The sequence below is a fragment of the Trichomycterus rosablanca genome, chromosome 19 (genome assembly GCF_030014385.1).
Source record: "Trichomycterus rosablanca isolate fTriRos1 chromosome 19, fTriRos1.hap1, whole genome shotgun sequence".
In the NCBI taxonomy this organism is placed as follows: domain Eukaryota; kingdom Metazoa; phylum Chordata; class Actinopteri; order Siluriformes; family Trichomycteridae; genus Trichomycterus; species Trichomycterus rosablanca.
The window spans coordinates 26,209,213-26,223,890 of record NC_086006.1 but is presented as its reverse complement, the minus strand read 5'-3'; the positions used below and the strand labels follow the sequence as shown (position 1 = coordinate 26,223,890).

The window sequence follows — 14,678 nt, the reverse complement described above, 5'->3', positions numbered from 1 at the left end:
CATCTTGGAGGTTGTGTTTGGGGTCGTTATCCTGTTGGAAAACTGCCATGAGGCCCAGTTTTCGAAGGGAGGGGATCATGCTCTGTTTCAGAATGTCACAGTACATGTTGGAATTCATGTTTCCCTCAATGAACTGCAGCTCCCCAGTGCCAGCAACACTCATGCAGCCCAAGACCATGATGCTACCACCACCATGCTTGACTGTAGGCAAGATACAGTTGTCTTGGTACTTCTCACCAGGGCGCCACCACACATGCTGGACACCATCTGAGCCAAACAAGTTTATCTTGGTCTCGTCAGACCACAGGGCATTCCAGTAATCCATGTTCTTGGACTGCTTGTCTTCAGCAAACTGTTTGCTGGCTTTCTTGTGCGTCAGCTTCCTTCTGGGATGACGACCATGCAGACCGAGTTGATGCAGTGTGCGGCGTATGGTCTGAGCACTGACAGGCTGACCTCCCACGTCTTCAACCTCTGCAGCAATGCTGGCAGCACTCATGTGTCTATTTTTTAAAGCCAACCTCTGGATATGACGCCGAACACGTGGACTCAACTTCTTTGGTCGACCCTGGCGAAGCCTGTTCCGAGTGGAACCTGTCCTGGAAAACCGCTGTATGACCTTGGCCACCGTGCTGTAGCTCAGTTTCAAGGTGTTAGCAATCTTCTTATAGCCCAGGCCATCTTTGTGGAGAGCAACAATTCTATTTCTCACATCCTCAGAGAGTTCTATGCCATGAGGTGCCATGTTGAATATCCAGTGGCCAGTATGAGAGAATTGTACCCAAAACACCAAATTTAACAGCCCTGCTCCCCATTTACACCTGGGACCTTGACACATGACACCAGGGAGGGACAACGACACATTTGGGCACAATTTGGACATGTTCACTGTGGGGTGTACTCACTTATGTTGCCAGCTATTTAGACATTAATGGCTGTGTGTTGAGTTATTTTCAGAAGACAGTAAATCTACACTGCTATACAAGCTGTACACTGACTACTCTAAGTTATATCCAAGTTTTATTTCTATAGTGTTGTCCCATGAAAAGATATAATAAAATATTTGCAGAAATGTGAGGGGTGTACTCACTTTTGTGATACACTGTATATATATATATATATATATATATATATATAGTATTATATATCTTAATTACCTATATTATTATTAATATACATCTGTATTATCATTTATATACATCTATATTATCTACATACATCTATATTGATGCAACCATTGAAGTTGACAGATACTTATCTGAAGTAAACCTGCCCAGACAAGAATATCCACTCATGTACTGGAGCAAACATAAATATATATATCCACATTTATATAAGTTGGCACAAACGTTTTTATGCATTCCAGCCTCCTCAGTGCCATGTGAAAGGGTATTCTCTAAGGCTGGGGAGATTGTATCCAAAAAAAGGAATCGCCTAAACCCCAACACTGTTAAAAAGCTTATGTTTTTAAATAAAAATCAATAAGTTGAATTTGTCCCTTCTCCATACTTCTTTGTCGTAGTTTACTGTCCTTCACTCAAAGTTCAGTAAACACATCATTCATAAAGCACTCTTGCACTCCCAGTTTAATAAGCACATTTACATTCAGTGTCAGTGTCATCATTGTTGTATTTATTTTAAGTGTTTATCATCACTTAATACCTAATAATATTTCCTAGCAAACAACCTTTTATATTCATTGATACAGATTGGCAAAGATGGTTGATTTCCTATATAGACATTCAAAGATACTCTGGCTCAGATTACTGTAGATTGTCATATTTCTCTTTTAACAGCAGGTGTCACTAGTGAGAACAGTTCATGAGGCTTCGAGTAATGAACCTTTTGGCGAATCTTTGGACTGGAAAGCCCCATTGGTTCATGAGGCTTCATTTTGCCATCACTAGGTCCCGGTTCCCCCTGTCCCCTCCGTCATTAACTGTACAGCATCACAGTCATCGGCCCTGTCCCAAATAGCTCCTGGAACACTACCACTACACAAGCTGTTTTCACATCTGTGACGTCATTGTAATCCCTACCTAGTGCACTTCGAAGTATATTAACCTGATATTTGGGATTTGACCAAACTACAGAACACTTCCGGACACATAAGCGAAGAGACAACATTTACCGTAATGATTACTATTACAGAGCAAGCTAATCTCATTGCTACCGTAATACAACGACTGTTCGGCTATTTATAAAAAGAGTTTGTTTGTTTGTTTGTTTATTAGGATTTTAACGTCATGTCATCTATTTACACTTTGGTTACATTCATGACAGGAACGGTAGTTACTCATCACACAAGATTCATCAGTTCACAAGGTTATATCGAACACAGTCATGGACAATTTAGTGTCTCCAATTCACCTCACTTGCACGTCAGGGTGGCCAGACGTCCGGTTTTTAGGTCGGACAGTCCGGCTTTTCAGCTGCCAGTCCTCCATTCACGCAACGCTAGGACGGACACTTAAAAATCCTCCTTTTGGAGTGAACTGGTTTCATTTTTGATTAATATTATTTACCATTGGCTCAGGTACATGTCAGAACAAATGCTTTGTATTTCATTGGTTTAATAGCCTCATTTGACTCCTTATAGAGCTACCACTGGCCAATCGGAGAAGGTCCGCCCTCTAAATGCTAGTCTGTGATTGGGTGGTTGAATTTCGCCCGCCCTCTCTGTCCTGTAAACACCGCGCTACCTGAGTCAATCACTCAGCTCTCATGATCAGGAACGCGGTGAAAATGCCAAAAAGTAAACTTTTGGAGGCAGCGAGGAACGGACTTAAATATAAAAAGTAGACACAACATTTAGTGAGTAAAACAGTAATTTGATATAGAATTCTTGCTTAAATTGGTCAAAAACTCTGTTATATGGGTTCTGGATTCATTCTGTGTGTTGCAGTATCATGTCCCCCTGTTCCTAATATGACGTCCGTCTTTTTGGTGTAATGTCCGGCTTTTTGGGGTGTGATGTCCTCCTTTTTGTTACTATGAATCTGGCCACCCTAGCTGTGAGGCGGACAGTGCTACCCACCGAGCCACCGTGCCGCCCTATAAAAAGAGTACAAGTGAAGCTCAGTAATGATAATTTTACTGATTAATCAGTAATTCTTAAATAATTTAAATAAATAAAGAACCATTAGTTAGAAGCATATGAAGATTGTTAACCAGGTGATTCTTCTACTCCCGCTGTTTTATTTATTTATTTTTGTATATTCCATATTTATTAATCTAACAATGTATTTTTCATTTACATTTTCAGCATTTAGCGGACACTTTTAGCCAAAGCGACTTACACAATGAGCTGAACACAATGAGCAATTGAGGGTTAAGGGCAACGTGGTGGAGGTGGGGCTTGAACCAGCAACCTTCTGTTTACTAGTCCAGTACCTTAACCACTAAGTTATCACTGCATATATATGTGTGTGTGTGTGTGTGTGTGTGTGTGTGTGTGTGTGTGTGTGTGTGTGTGTGTGTGTGTGTGTGTGTGTGTGTGTGTGTGTGTGTGTGTGTGTGTGTGTGTGTGTGTGTGTGTGTGTGTGTGTGTGTGTGTGTGTGTGTGTGTGTGTGTGTGTGTGTGTGTGTGTGTGTGTGTGTGTGTGTGTGTGTGTGTATACAGTAAACAAATGCCTACTGTTAGACTTTATAAGAAAATGAGGTTTACCTTTCATTTATTATATTTTTATTTTGCCAAGTTAAACCCTGAATAAAGAAACGCTTAGACACAGGTCTTTTTTAATGGTATTGCGGTTAACATTTCTTCACCTGTCCGCTAGAGGTCGCCATTACTCAAAACTCACACACACACACACACACACACACACACACACACACACACACACACACACACACACACACACACACACACACACACACACATGCAGTCCAAACTGTGTTTTGTATTTGGACGTTGTTATTATTACTGATTTTGTTCATTACCTGGATTGTGCAGGCACTGATAATCCCAGTCAATCGGTAGCAGAGCTGTATCAGTAGCACCACAAATGTATTTTTTACACAAACAACATTTTTAAGCATTATGGCTGGGAGTTGTCTATAGGGCTAGATTTAGACACCACCGAGCAGCTTCACTGACTTCCTGTCCAGTATCACATCAATTTCAAAATACTCCACCTTACGTTTAAAGCTCTCCACAATTTAGCACCTCCATGTCTCTGATCTTCTCCATGTCTAAACTCCTTGTCGTACTCTTAAGATCTTCTTCTGCCTTCCAATCATCTATTCCTTTGGTCCGTCTGTCTACTATGGGGGCTGGAGCTTTTAGCTACTCTGCCCCACATTTCTGGAACTCTCTCCCTCCTGACATTTGCACCATTTGATTCTTTACCTAGCTTCAAAACACGCCTTAAAACGTACTTTTATTAAAATTGCCTTCCCTTAATCTGTGTAATTAATTATGTACTGATGTTTAAACTATTAAGTATTTGTAAGGTGTCCTTAAGTGTTTTGAAAGGCGCCCATAAATAAAATGTATTATTATTATTACCAACACAAAAGTTGTTGGGTGTTTTTTCACAGTACCTCATAGTCAATGTTTTTAACATCTGTGTGACACTTTTCAAGAAGTCTGGGTGGAAACAGCTTTCGTCTGGCAGTGGCAAATGATGGGCGGCACCATTGCTTATAGCACTCTTCTATATATAAACATCTTTATTATAATATACATCTTAGTAATCTTAGTAATCATCATATTACATGAAATGAAATATTATATTTTTGGTAATTCAATTCTTTAAAAATATACCAAATATATGTACATACATACACCGATCAGCCATAACATTAAAACCACCTCCTTGTTTCTACACTCACAGTCCATTTTATCGGCTCCACTTACCATATAGAAGCACTTTGTAGTTCTACAATTACTGACTGTAGTCCATCTGTTTCTCTACATACTTTTTTAGCCTGCTTTCACCCTGTTCTTCAATGGTCAGGACCCCCACAGAGCAGGTATTAATTGGGTGGTGGATCATTCTCAGCACTGCAGTGACACTGACATGGTGGTGGTGTGTTAGTGTGTGTTGTGCTGGTTTGAGTGGATCAGACACAGCAGTGCTGCTGGAGTTTTTAAATACCGTGTCCACTCACTGTCCACTCCTAACTAGTTGGTCCACCTTGTAGATGTAAAGTCAGAGACTATCGCTCATCTATTGCTGCTGTTTGAGTCGGTCATCTTCTAGACCTTCATCAGTGGTCACAGGACGCTGCCCACGGGGCGCTGTTGGCTGGACATTTTTCGTTGGTGGACTATTCTCAGTCCAGCAGTGACAGTGAGGTGTTTAAAAACTCCAGCAGTGCTGCTGTGTCTGATCCACTCATATCAGCACAACACACACTAACACACCACCACCATGTCAGTGTCACTGCAGTGCTGAGAATGATCCACCACCTAAATAATACCTGCTCTGTGGTGGTCCTGTGGGGGTCCTGACCATTGAAGAACAGCATGAAAGGGGGTAACAAAGCATGCAGAGAAACAGATGGACTACAGTCAGTAATTGTAGAACTACAAAGTGCTTCTATATGGTAAGTGGAGCTCATAACATGGACAGTGAGTGTAGAAACAAGCAGGTGGTTTTAATGTTATGGCTGATTGGTGTATGTACATACATACATACATGTATCAGGTGACATGGAAGTTCTAATCGCTTATACTTAGTTTCATATTTTTTTTTACTTTTCAATTTAACTACATTTTCACGATCAGTTGTCGAGTATATTTCGAGTCGTGTATTTTAAACTGAGTAGTGTTCCCAGATTTGATTCACAATTACAGTTATCAGTCTAGTACAATAATTGTTTACTACATGATCTACATCTAGCCTCAAATCTATAAAATGTGTATACAATTTTACAACTGCTTTTTTCAGTAATCTGTCTAATGTTGATAAGCACATAATATCTTTCATTTTTCTGTATATTATTTTATTTTTAATAAGTTTTAATTTTAATTTTAATTTAATTTTTATTTTACATAATTATTATGTATTAATATGTTGAGTAATAAAATAATTATTAATATTTACTGGAAAGAGTAATTTCTCAATCTTCTCCCTCCTGTTCACAATCTCATTTGAACCACACCCCACCTTTCGCCCCCAGTCTTTAAAACTTAAGAGCAACTTCAGATCAAAGAGGTGCATTGCTATCAGGAACCCTGTGGTAAATTTACAAATAAAGCTCACACCTTCAGACATGCCATCAATTATACCTGCCAGGGTAGAACAAAAATAAAAGGTAAGCAAATAAAGGAAAAACTGCAAATAAAAAGTCAATATATATACAGTGTATCACAAAAGTGAGTACACCCCTCACATTTCTGAAATTATTTTATTATATCTTTTCATGGGACAACACTATAGAAAAAAAAACTTGGATATAAGTTAGAGTAGTCAGTGTACAACTTGTATAGCAGTGTAGATTTACTGTCTTCTGAAAATAACTCAACACACAGCCATCAATGTCTAAATGGCTGGCAACATAAGTGAGTACACCCCACAGTGAACATGTCCAAATTGTGCCCAAAGTGTCAATATTTTGTGTGACCACCATTATTATCCAGCACTGCCTTAACCCTCCTGGGCATGGAATTCACCAGAGCTGCACAGGTTGCTACTGGAATCCTCTTCCACTCCTCCATGATGACATCACGGAGCTGGTGGATGTTAGACACCTTGAACTCCTCCACCTTCCACTTGAGGATGCGCCACAGGTGCTCAATTGGGTTTAGTCCATCACCTTTACCTTCAGCTTCCTCAGCAAGGCAGTTGTCATCTTGGAGGTTGTGTTTGGGGTCGTTATCCTGTTGGAAAACTGCCATGAGGCCCAGTTTTCGAAGGGAGGGGATCATGCTCTGTTTCAGAATGTCACAGCACATGTTGGAATTCATGTTTCCCTCAATGAACTGCAGCTCCCCAGTGCCAGCAACACTCATGCAGCCCAAGACCATGATGCTACCACCACCATGCTTGACTGTAGGCAAGATACAGTTGTCTTGGTACTTCTCACCAGGGCGCCGCCACACATGCTGGACACCATCTGAGCCAAACAAGTTTATCTTGGTCTCGTCAGACCACAGGGCATTCCAGTAATCCATGTTCTTGGACTGCTTGTCTTCAGCAAACTGTTTGCGGGCTTTCTTGTGCGTCAGCTTCCTTCTGGGATGACGACCATGCAGACCGAGTTAATGCAGTGTGCGGCGTATGGTCTGAGCACTGACAGGCTGACCTCCCACGTCTTCAACCTCTGCAGCAATGCTGGCAGCACTCATGTGTCTATTTTTTAAAGCCAACCTCTGGATATGACGCCGAACACGTGGACTCAACTTCTTTGGTCGACCCTGGCGAAGCCTGTTCCGAGTGGAACCTGTCCTGGAAAACCGCTGTATGACCTTGGCCACCATGCTGTAGCTCAGTTTCAGGGTGTTAGCAATCTTCTCATAGCCCAGGCCATCTTTGTGGAGAGCAACAATTCTATTTCTCACATCCTCAGAGAGTTCTTTGCCATGAGGTGCCATGTTGAATATCCAGTGGCCAGTATGAGAGAATTTTACCCAAAACACCAAATTTAACAGCCCTGCTCCCCATTTACACCTGGGACCTTGACACATGACACCAGGGAGGGACAACGACACATTTGGGCACAATTTGGACATGTTCACTGTGGGGTGTACTCACTTATGTTGCCAGCTATTTAGACATTAATGGCTGTGTGTTGAGTTATTTTCAGAAGACAGTAAATCTACACTGCTATACAAGCTGTACACTGACTACTCTAAGTTATATCCAAGTTTCATGTCTATAGTGTTGTCCCATGAAAAGATATAATGAAATATTTGCAGAAATGTGAGGGGTGTACTCACTTTTGTGATACACTGTAGAATATAAATATATATGGGGCAGTTGTAGCCTAGCGGTAAAGGTACTGGTCCAGTAATCAGAAGGTTGCCGGTTCAAGCCTCACCACTGCCAGGTTGACACTGTTGGGCCCTTGAGCAAGGCCTTTAACCCTCAATTGCTTAGAGTCACACTACTGTAAGTCGCTTTGGATAAAAGCGTCTGCTAAATGCCGAAAATGTGAATGTAAATATAGAAAGTTGTAAAACGTTTTTTGCATAGTTTACTCACACGCTAACCTATGATGTATAATCTCAGTATTTTATGTAACGAACGAATCAGGAGAGTGAGAGAGCTGGTACCACAGTTATCAATCAATCACATTAAATCCATGAAAATTTTCATCCTTATGTTGTAGTGGAGCATTCTCAGCACTGCAGTGACACTGACATGGTGGTGGTGTGTTAGTGTGTGTTGTGCTGGTATGCGTGGATCAGACACAGCAGCGCTGATGGAGTTTTTAAACACCTCACTGTCACTGCTGGACTGAGAATAGTCCACCAACCAAAAATATCCAGCCAACAGCGCCCCGTGGGCAGCGTCCTATGACCACTGATGAAGGTCTAGAAGATGAGCGACTCAAACAGCATCAATAGATGAGCGATCGTCTCTGACTTTACATCTACAAGGTGGACCGACTAGGTAGGAGTGTCTAATAGTGGACAGTGAGTGGACACGGTATTTAAAAACTCCAGCAGCGCTGCTGTGTCTGATCCACTCAAACCTGCACAACACACACTAACACACCACCACCATGTCAGTGTCACTGCAGTGCTGAGAATGATCCTCTGTCACATAAGGATGAACATTTTCATGGATTTAATGTAATTGATTGATAAGTGTGGTACCAGCTCTCTCACTCTCCTGATTTGTTCATGCACTATAATACAGAAATCAAACTTTTTGTGCATGATTTAAAATTAAGAAATAAATAAAGTATGTGTTTGTGTCCTAACTGTGCACTACATTACTATTCCACCCTAGATGATGTATACATTTATGGATGTTGTATAAATGTATTTGAATATTAAATCTATTTAAGTAATTACTGAACCTAATACTGTTTAACATCATGGCTCATTTGCGTATGTCCATCTATAAACATTTTACTTCAGCCAAGTAAACTAAACAAATTGCCAAACATTGTGTGCATGAATTTTTAAAAAAATATATTTTTGTTTATGCATGTTCTCCCCTTTTTCTCCCTTTTAGCGCGTCCAATTGGCCGATTGCGTCATGCTTCCTCTCCACCAATCCCCACTCTGATTGAGGAGAACGAAGCTAACCCACGCCCCCTCCGACACGTGGGCAGCAGCCATATGCATTTTATCACCTACACTTTGACGAGTGCAGTGCAGCTCAGCGTTGTGTACGGAGAGACACCCTGAGAGCACTCTTTTCTCATCTCTATGCAGGTGCCATCAACCAGCCAGCAGAGGTCGTAATGGCACCAGTCATGAGAGAGAGACTCCATCCGACTTAGTCCCGCCCCTATCTGAACAACAGGCCAATCGTTGTTCATGTGGCCGCTCAGCCTTAGCTGACAGGCCGAGCTGAGATTCGATACGATGTATTTGAGATCCCAGCTCTGTTTCCAGCATGTGTTTCTACCGCTGCGCCACCTGAGCGGCCGTGTGCAGTATTGTTGTTTACATTATATGGCCAAAAGTTTGTGGACACACATGCTTATTGAGTTCTGGTGTTTCGGCCATACCAATTCCTAACACGTGTATAAAATCAAAGACAGAAAATAGATAACGTTCTTCTAACTACATGGCAACAGTCTGAGAAAGGTTCGTCCCGGTTCCAGCATGATTGCACCTCGGAGAACAAAGTTCATAAAGACAAGAATAATCAGTCCAGAACGTTTGGGTAGTTTAAACTCTAAACCTCGGCCCGACCGAACACCTTTTGGATGAATTGGAATGTTGATTCTAAGCTACGTCCGCTGGTTTAACATTACTGCCTGACCTTGTTTGTAATGATGTGTAATGATAAAACAAATAAGCAAAATACACGACAAGAAAGGGGAAACTAGTCATGAACACAACAAGACAAACTATACAAAATAAAACACGAACACAGATTAGGGAACACAAGACACATGTTTATGTTTATGATCGAATGGGCACAAAAAATCCAAGACACACTTCCTAATATTGTTTAAAGCTGCAAATCTATAACCATAATCAATACAGTTGGTTATGGAATCAGAAATCCAACGAGGTCATGAACAGGTGTCCACATACTTTTGCCCATATAGTGTATGTAAATGTGAATGTTTCATCTTCAGTAAAAACAACTTTTATCTTGGACCAAACTCCCTGAAGTCTGAATAAAATTGTAGATTTTTGCTCAAACAAGCAGTAAATTATCAAAGGCAACTTAAGAATCTGGTTCGGTGAGCAGTGCAGGCAACACTGGGTGTAAATTCCAATAAGTGGAAAACTCCAAATCCCCAAAATCAAACAGAAATAAAAAAAGTTAAATAAAAAAAAAAAAGAATTATTGCCACCGGTTTCATCACAACACCTTATCCCAGAGCAATTCTCCATGTATATAAAGAACCAAACCTCTTTACAGACTCATCATATTTCTTTCTGCACTATCGACAGCCAGACAAGCTCCTCCAGACACCATGAACAAGATTGTGGTCTACGAGCATATTAATTTTCAGGGCCGCAGCAAAGAGTTCACCTCAGCTGTTCCTGACCTAATTAATGAGGGTTTTAATGACATCATCTCCTCTGTAAAGGTGTTCGGGAAACCATGGCTGGCATTCCATGATAACAACTTCAAAGGCGAAGAGTACGTCTTTGCGGAAGGAGAATATGGTCATGTGCCAGTAAATGATGTGATTTCATCACTGAAGATAGTGAACGATGACCTGTCAGATCCTAAGATCACACTGTACGAGCTTCCAAACTACCAGGGCCGCAGTATCGTCCTCAACGCTGAGACCTGCTTGAGTGATGTCGATTTCAATGATACAGCATCTTCTCACAGGGTGCAGAGAGGAATCTGGGTCCTCTACGAGCATACGAACCGAGAGGGAGCTCAGATGGTGGCCAAAGCTGGGCAGGATGTTCCTCAATATACCAAGCTGAACAAACAAGTGAGCCACGTGCGTCCTGTCACACCAGGAAGAGTAGAAGAGTATGAAAAATCAGAATCAGCTCAAGTTCAACATTTTTATGTGTTGACAGTTGGTTGAGGGTGACATTTTGGTGCGGGTACCAATCGGGGATTTAGTCATCACTGAATATCTGTTAAATTTCATCATCCAGTTGCTCCAAAGTTAAATTTATGTGGAAATATGAATGAAAAGGTAATTATAATAAATGCACGTTTTCAAATGTATGATTGTAATGGAAATGAATGACTGTTTCAGTTCTTTCAGTTTATGTCCTATTGTTTTAAGTCACCCTGAATTCCTTAAACTCTGATCTTGTTTAATCTGATGCTGTTGTAAATGTTTGATGTGAATGAAGATGTCAAAACTTTATTTCTCATTACACATTATAACATAAGGAAATTGTTTTATGGATTTAATGTGACTGATTGATAACCGTGGTACCAGCTCTCTCACTCTCCTGATTCGTTCATGCACTATAATACAGAAATTAAACTTCTTGTGCATGATTTAAAATAAAGAAATAAATATACAATGTTCTTGTGTCATTTTTTAAATGTAATGTATTTAAACATGCATTACATTACATACTATTCCACCCTGATGATCTTTTTCAATCCAGTATGATTAGTGTTCTGCCAGGCAACACAAAAACACAAATGCTTATTTAAGTGTATTTTAATATAAAATATTCTCTTTTAATTACTTCGACATTTCTATCCCCATATTGTTTTGATGCAGATTTTATTCAGTTCAGTTATTATGCTGTCAGTTGGACAGTTGGTCAGTTACATAAATTATAAACACATAGCTTGTTTATCAATTTAGTAAAAAAACTCTAGTAATAAATTGCCCCCTGGCAGTGCCGCTCATGTCATTCTTGCCTCATTGGTTTTGGCACCACCATGACAAGTTTATTTGGGTAATCAAGGACTGAAGACTCAAGTAAGACATTTTTCCTCTGTGACAGTTTGTTGCTTTACAGTGAATAACACAAAACAGTTTTAAAATGCATTTCCTTGCATTTTCCCACCAACTAAAACTAAGAGAATCAAACCCTTCTGTGTATGGGGCTGTGAGGTGGCAAGAACAATGGGCACCTAGGCTTCGGAACTGGACATCAGAGCATAGGAAGAAGGCCGATTTCTCTGAGATCATGTGGATGGTCGGGCATGTGTGTATCGTTCACCCGCAGAAGAGATGCACCAGGATGCACTCCATCTCTGAACATACAGAAGTTGAAGGAGCTGCTGGTAATGACCTGATACTAGATATCACAGGATTAGAAGCCTCATGAAGTTAACGTCTTGGCGGGTCAGAGCTGTTTGGACAGCATATTAGGTGTAAGGTCCTAATGTTTAGCTTATCAGCATGGTGCTAAACAATGTAAAACTAGCTTGAGGTGTTTCACCATTGCAGCTCTGGGGTCTCGTGTCTGGTATGGTCTGATGACTTCTCTGAAATAACTCTGTATTTCCCAAATCCCAAAATCTGTCTGTCTGTCTGTCTGTCTGTCTGTCTGTCTGTCTGTCTGTCTGTCTGTCTGTCTGTCTGTCTGTCTATCTATCTATCTATAAATTATGCACTGTATGTCTCTTACAGAAACAGTTACAGCTGTAATGCTTGTAGACATAAATTAAAGTTTGTTTATTACTAATACTTAAAAAAGTACTTGATTAATTAAGTTCTGAAATTTTCATTTTTGTGTTATTTTATGTACAACATTTACTTTACAACACGTTTACAGTAAATATTTATTAATAATTCATCATAAAAATGTGAGTATAATATCCAAAACTTATTTTTAAGGGTGCACATGGAGCAGGGCAGAAATACTGTATATTTAAACCAAACTATATTCACTACACATGAACTACACATAAATCGTGATTAATTTAGTTCACTGTTTAGTAGAAAATGTGTAATTCGGGACACAGGAGCTTCTCTGCATCTTGTAGATCCTTGATATAAACTACACAAGCAATTTTGAAAGGTACTTACCAGATCTAGTTGAAAAACTGGCCTGAATGTTGTGTTGCGTGCACTGTGTTAAACCTTGAGGTGTGTTTGCTAAATCTACTCAAATATCACTTTATTACAGCTGCGGGGTTCATCACTGCACCCTTCAGCCCAGAGCAATTCTACATGTATATAAAGATACAAGGTGGATGTGAAGGTTCCAGTCAAGAGTTCTGGGAGTGCAGGTGCCAAACTGGGACTCAATCATCGCTGAATACTTGATTCATGATTCAGTCTCTTCAAAGTTAAATTAATGTGCAAATGTGAATGAAAAAGGAATTTTAATAAATATATGTGTTTATGATGTATGATTGTAATGGGAATGAATGTTCCAGTCTGTGTAAACACCCTGAATTTTTTAATGTCTGATCCTGTTTAATCTGATGCTGTTGTAAAAGTTTGACGTGAACGAAGATGTGAATGAAACTTTCTGTCTTATCACACATAACATAAGGAATTTTTCATGAATTTCATGTGATTGATTGATAACCGTGGTACCAGCTCTCTCACTCTCCTGATTCGATCATGTACTATAATACAGAAATTAAACTTCTTGTGCATGATTTCAAATAAATATTACATAACTGTGTGTTTGTGTCATTTATTAAAAGTGTCTTAACTTTGCATTACATTACTATTCCACTCTGGATGATCTTTTTCAATTCAGTATTAATGGTGCCTTCAAAGACACGCAATTTACCCGATGCCACTGGCACTAAAAGCAGCTGGATCTGGATTCTCTGTTTTTAATTTATGGAGTGATATTGAAATATAAATGCTTTGCAATCGCACACCTTGAAACATTGTTCTTAAGCTGTTCACACAGTTTTAGCAAATTGGCGAATCTCAACCTATCCTCACTTGTAAATAACTAAACCTATACACCAGTGGCGGCTGCTGGTCTTTTAAAGAGGGGAAGCTTATTGTCGGCTTACATCATAATTTATTTATACATAAATTCTGCCCTCTGTTCCTTTTCAAGAAAATGGCCTGTGATCCTATCGTACCAAGTAAGCATCTTTTCCAGGGACTTGACCAGTGTCCTCTCAATGGCCAGCAGAGCTAGGCTGCTTAGACGGCCTTGGCCCATTGTGTTGCGGGTGTAAGACTTAAGCCTTTTTAAACAGAAGAAGCTCCTTTCTACACCCGCAGATGTAGCTCCAATGGCTTTGCCAAAATTAGGTCGACAATATTTGCCTTATTAGCATTGTCTTCCATCGTGTGCACCTTGCTAGCTGGCTAGTTCACTCTGACCTAGCCAACAATATGAATGACTGATTGAACGAACTAACAAAACGATATTAAACTCAAACAAGGAAATGTTGAAATTATGTTAAACTGAAACAAATACTATGAGTGTGTTTTGTTTACACAATGAACAATGGAAATGGTCAAGTAATTTCACCAAGCAAATACCAAGAAATGGGTTGCAGTTTGTCTTTCGACTTCACTCGCAAAATCCGCGATGGGACTGAAGCTCCCAGTGATTAAGTGATGGTGTAGGGCTCAAAATAGCTGTCAATCAAAACGGGATTCAGCCTTTCGACTGATCCTCCAATCATCTTGCAGAAGCTCCGCGTCCAGACCCGCCCACAGCTCCATTC

General features: G+C 40.2%; 1 protein-coding gene and 1 long non-coding RNA gene across 2 annotated transcripts; both read left to right on the top strand.

Annotated features, from left to right (window-relative positions):
- The first annotated feature begins 2,708 nt into the window (after window positions 1-2,708).
- Window positions 2,709-3,517, top strand: LOC134333800 (uncharacterized). Its single transcript, XR_010015416.1, has 3 exons — window positions 2,709-2,814; window positions 2,906-3,174; window positions 3,266-3,517. It is a non-coding gene; the product is annotated as an uncharacterized LOC134333800 (long non-coding RNA).
- A 7,018-nt stretch (window positions 3,518-10,535) lies between these two features.
- Window positions 10,536-11,590, top strand: LOC134333769 (epidermal differentiation-specific protein-like). Its single transcript, XM_063015922.1, has one exon. The coding sequence runs from the start codon at window positions 10,561-10,563 to the stop codon at window positions 11,134-11,136; it is 576 nt and encodes a 191-aa protein (XP_062871992.1). The 5' UTR covers window positions 10,536-10,560; the 3' UTR covers window positions 11,137-11,590.
- Window positions 11,591-14,678: the final 3,088 nt, after the last annotated feature.

Excerpts from the sequence above, each read along its gene's own strand:
- LOC134333769 (XM_063015922.1), top strand. The coding sequence starts at position 10,561 with ATGAACAAGATTGTGGTCTACGAGCATATTAATTTTCAGGGCCGCAGC.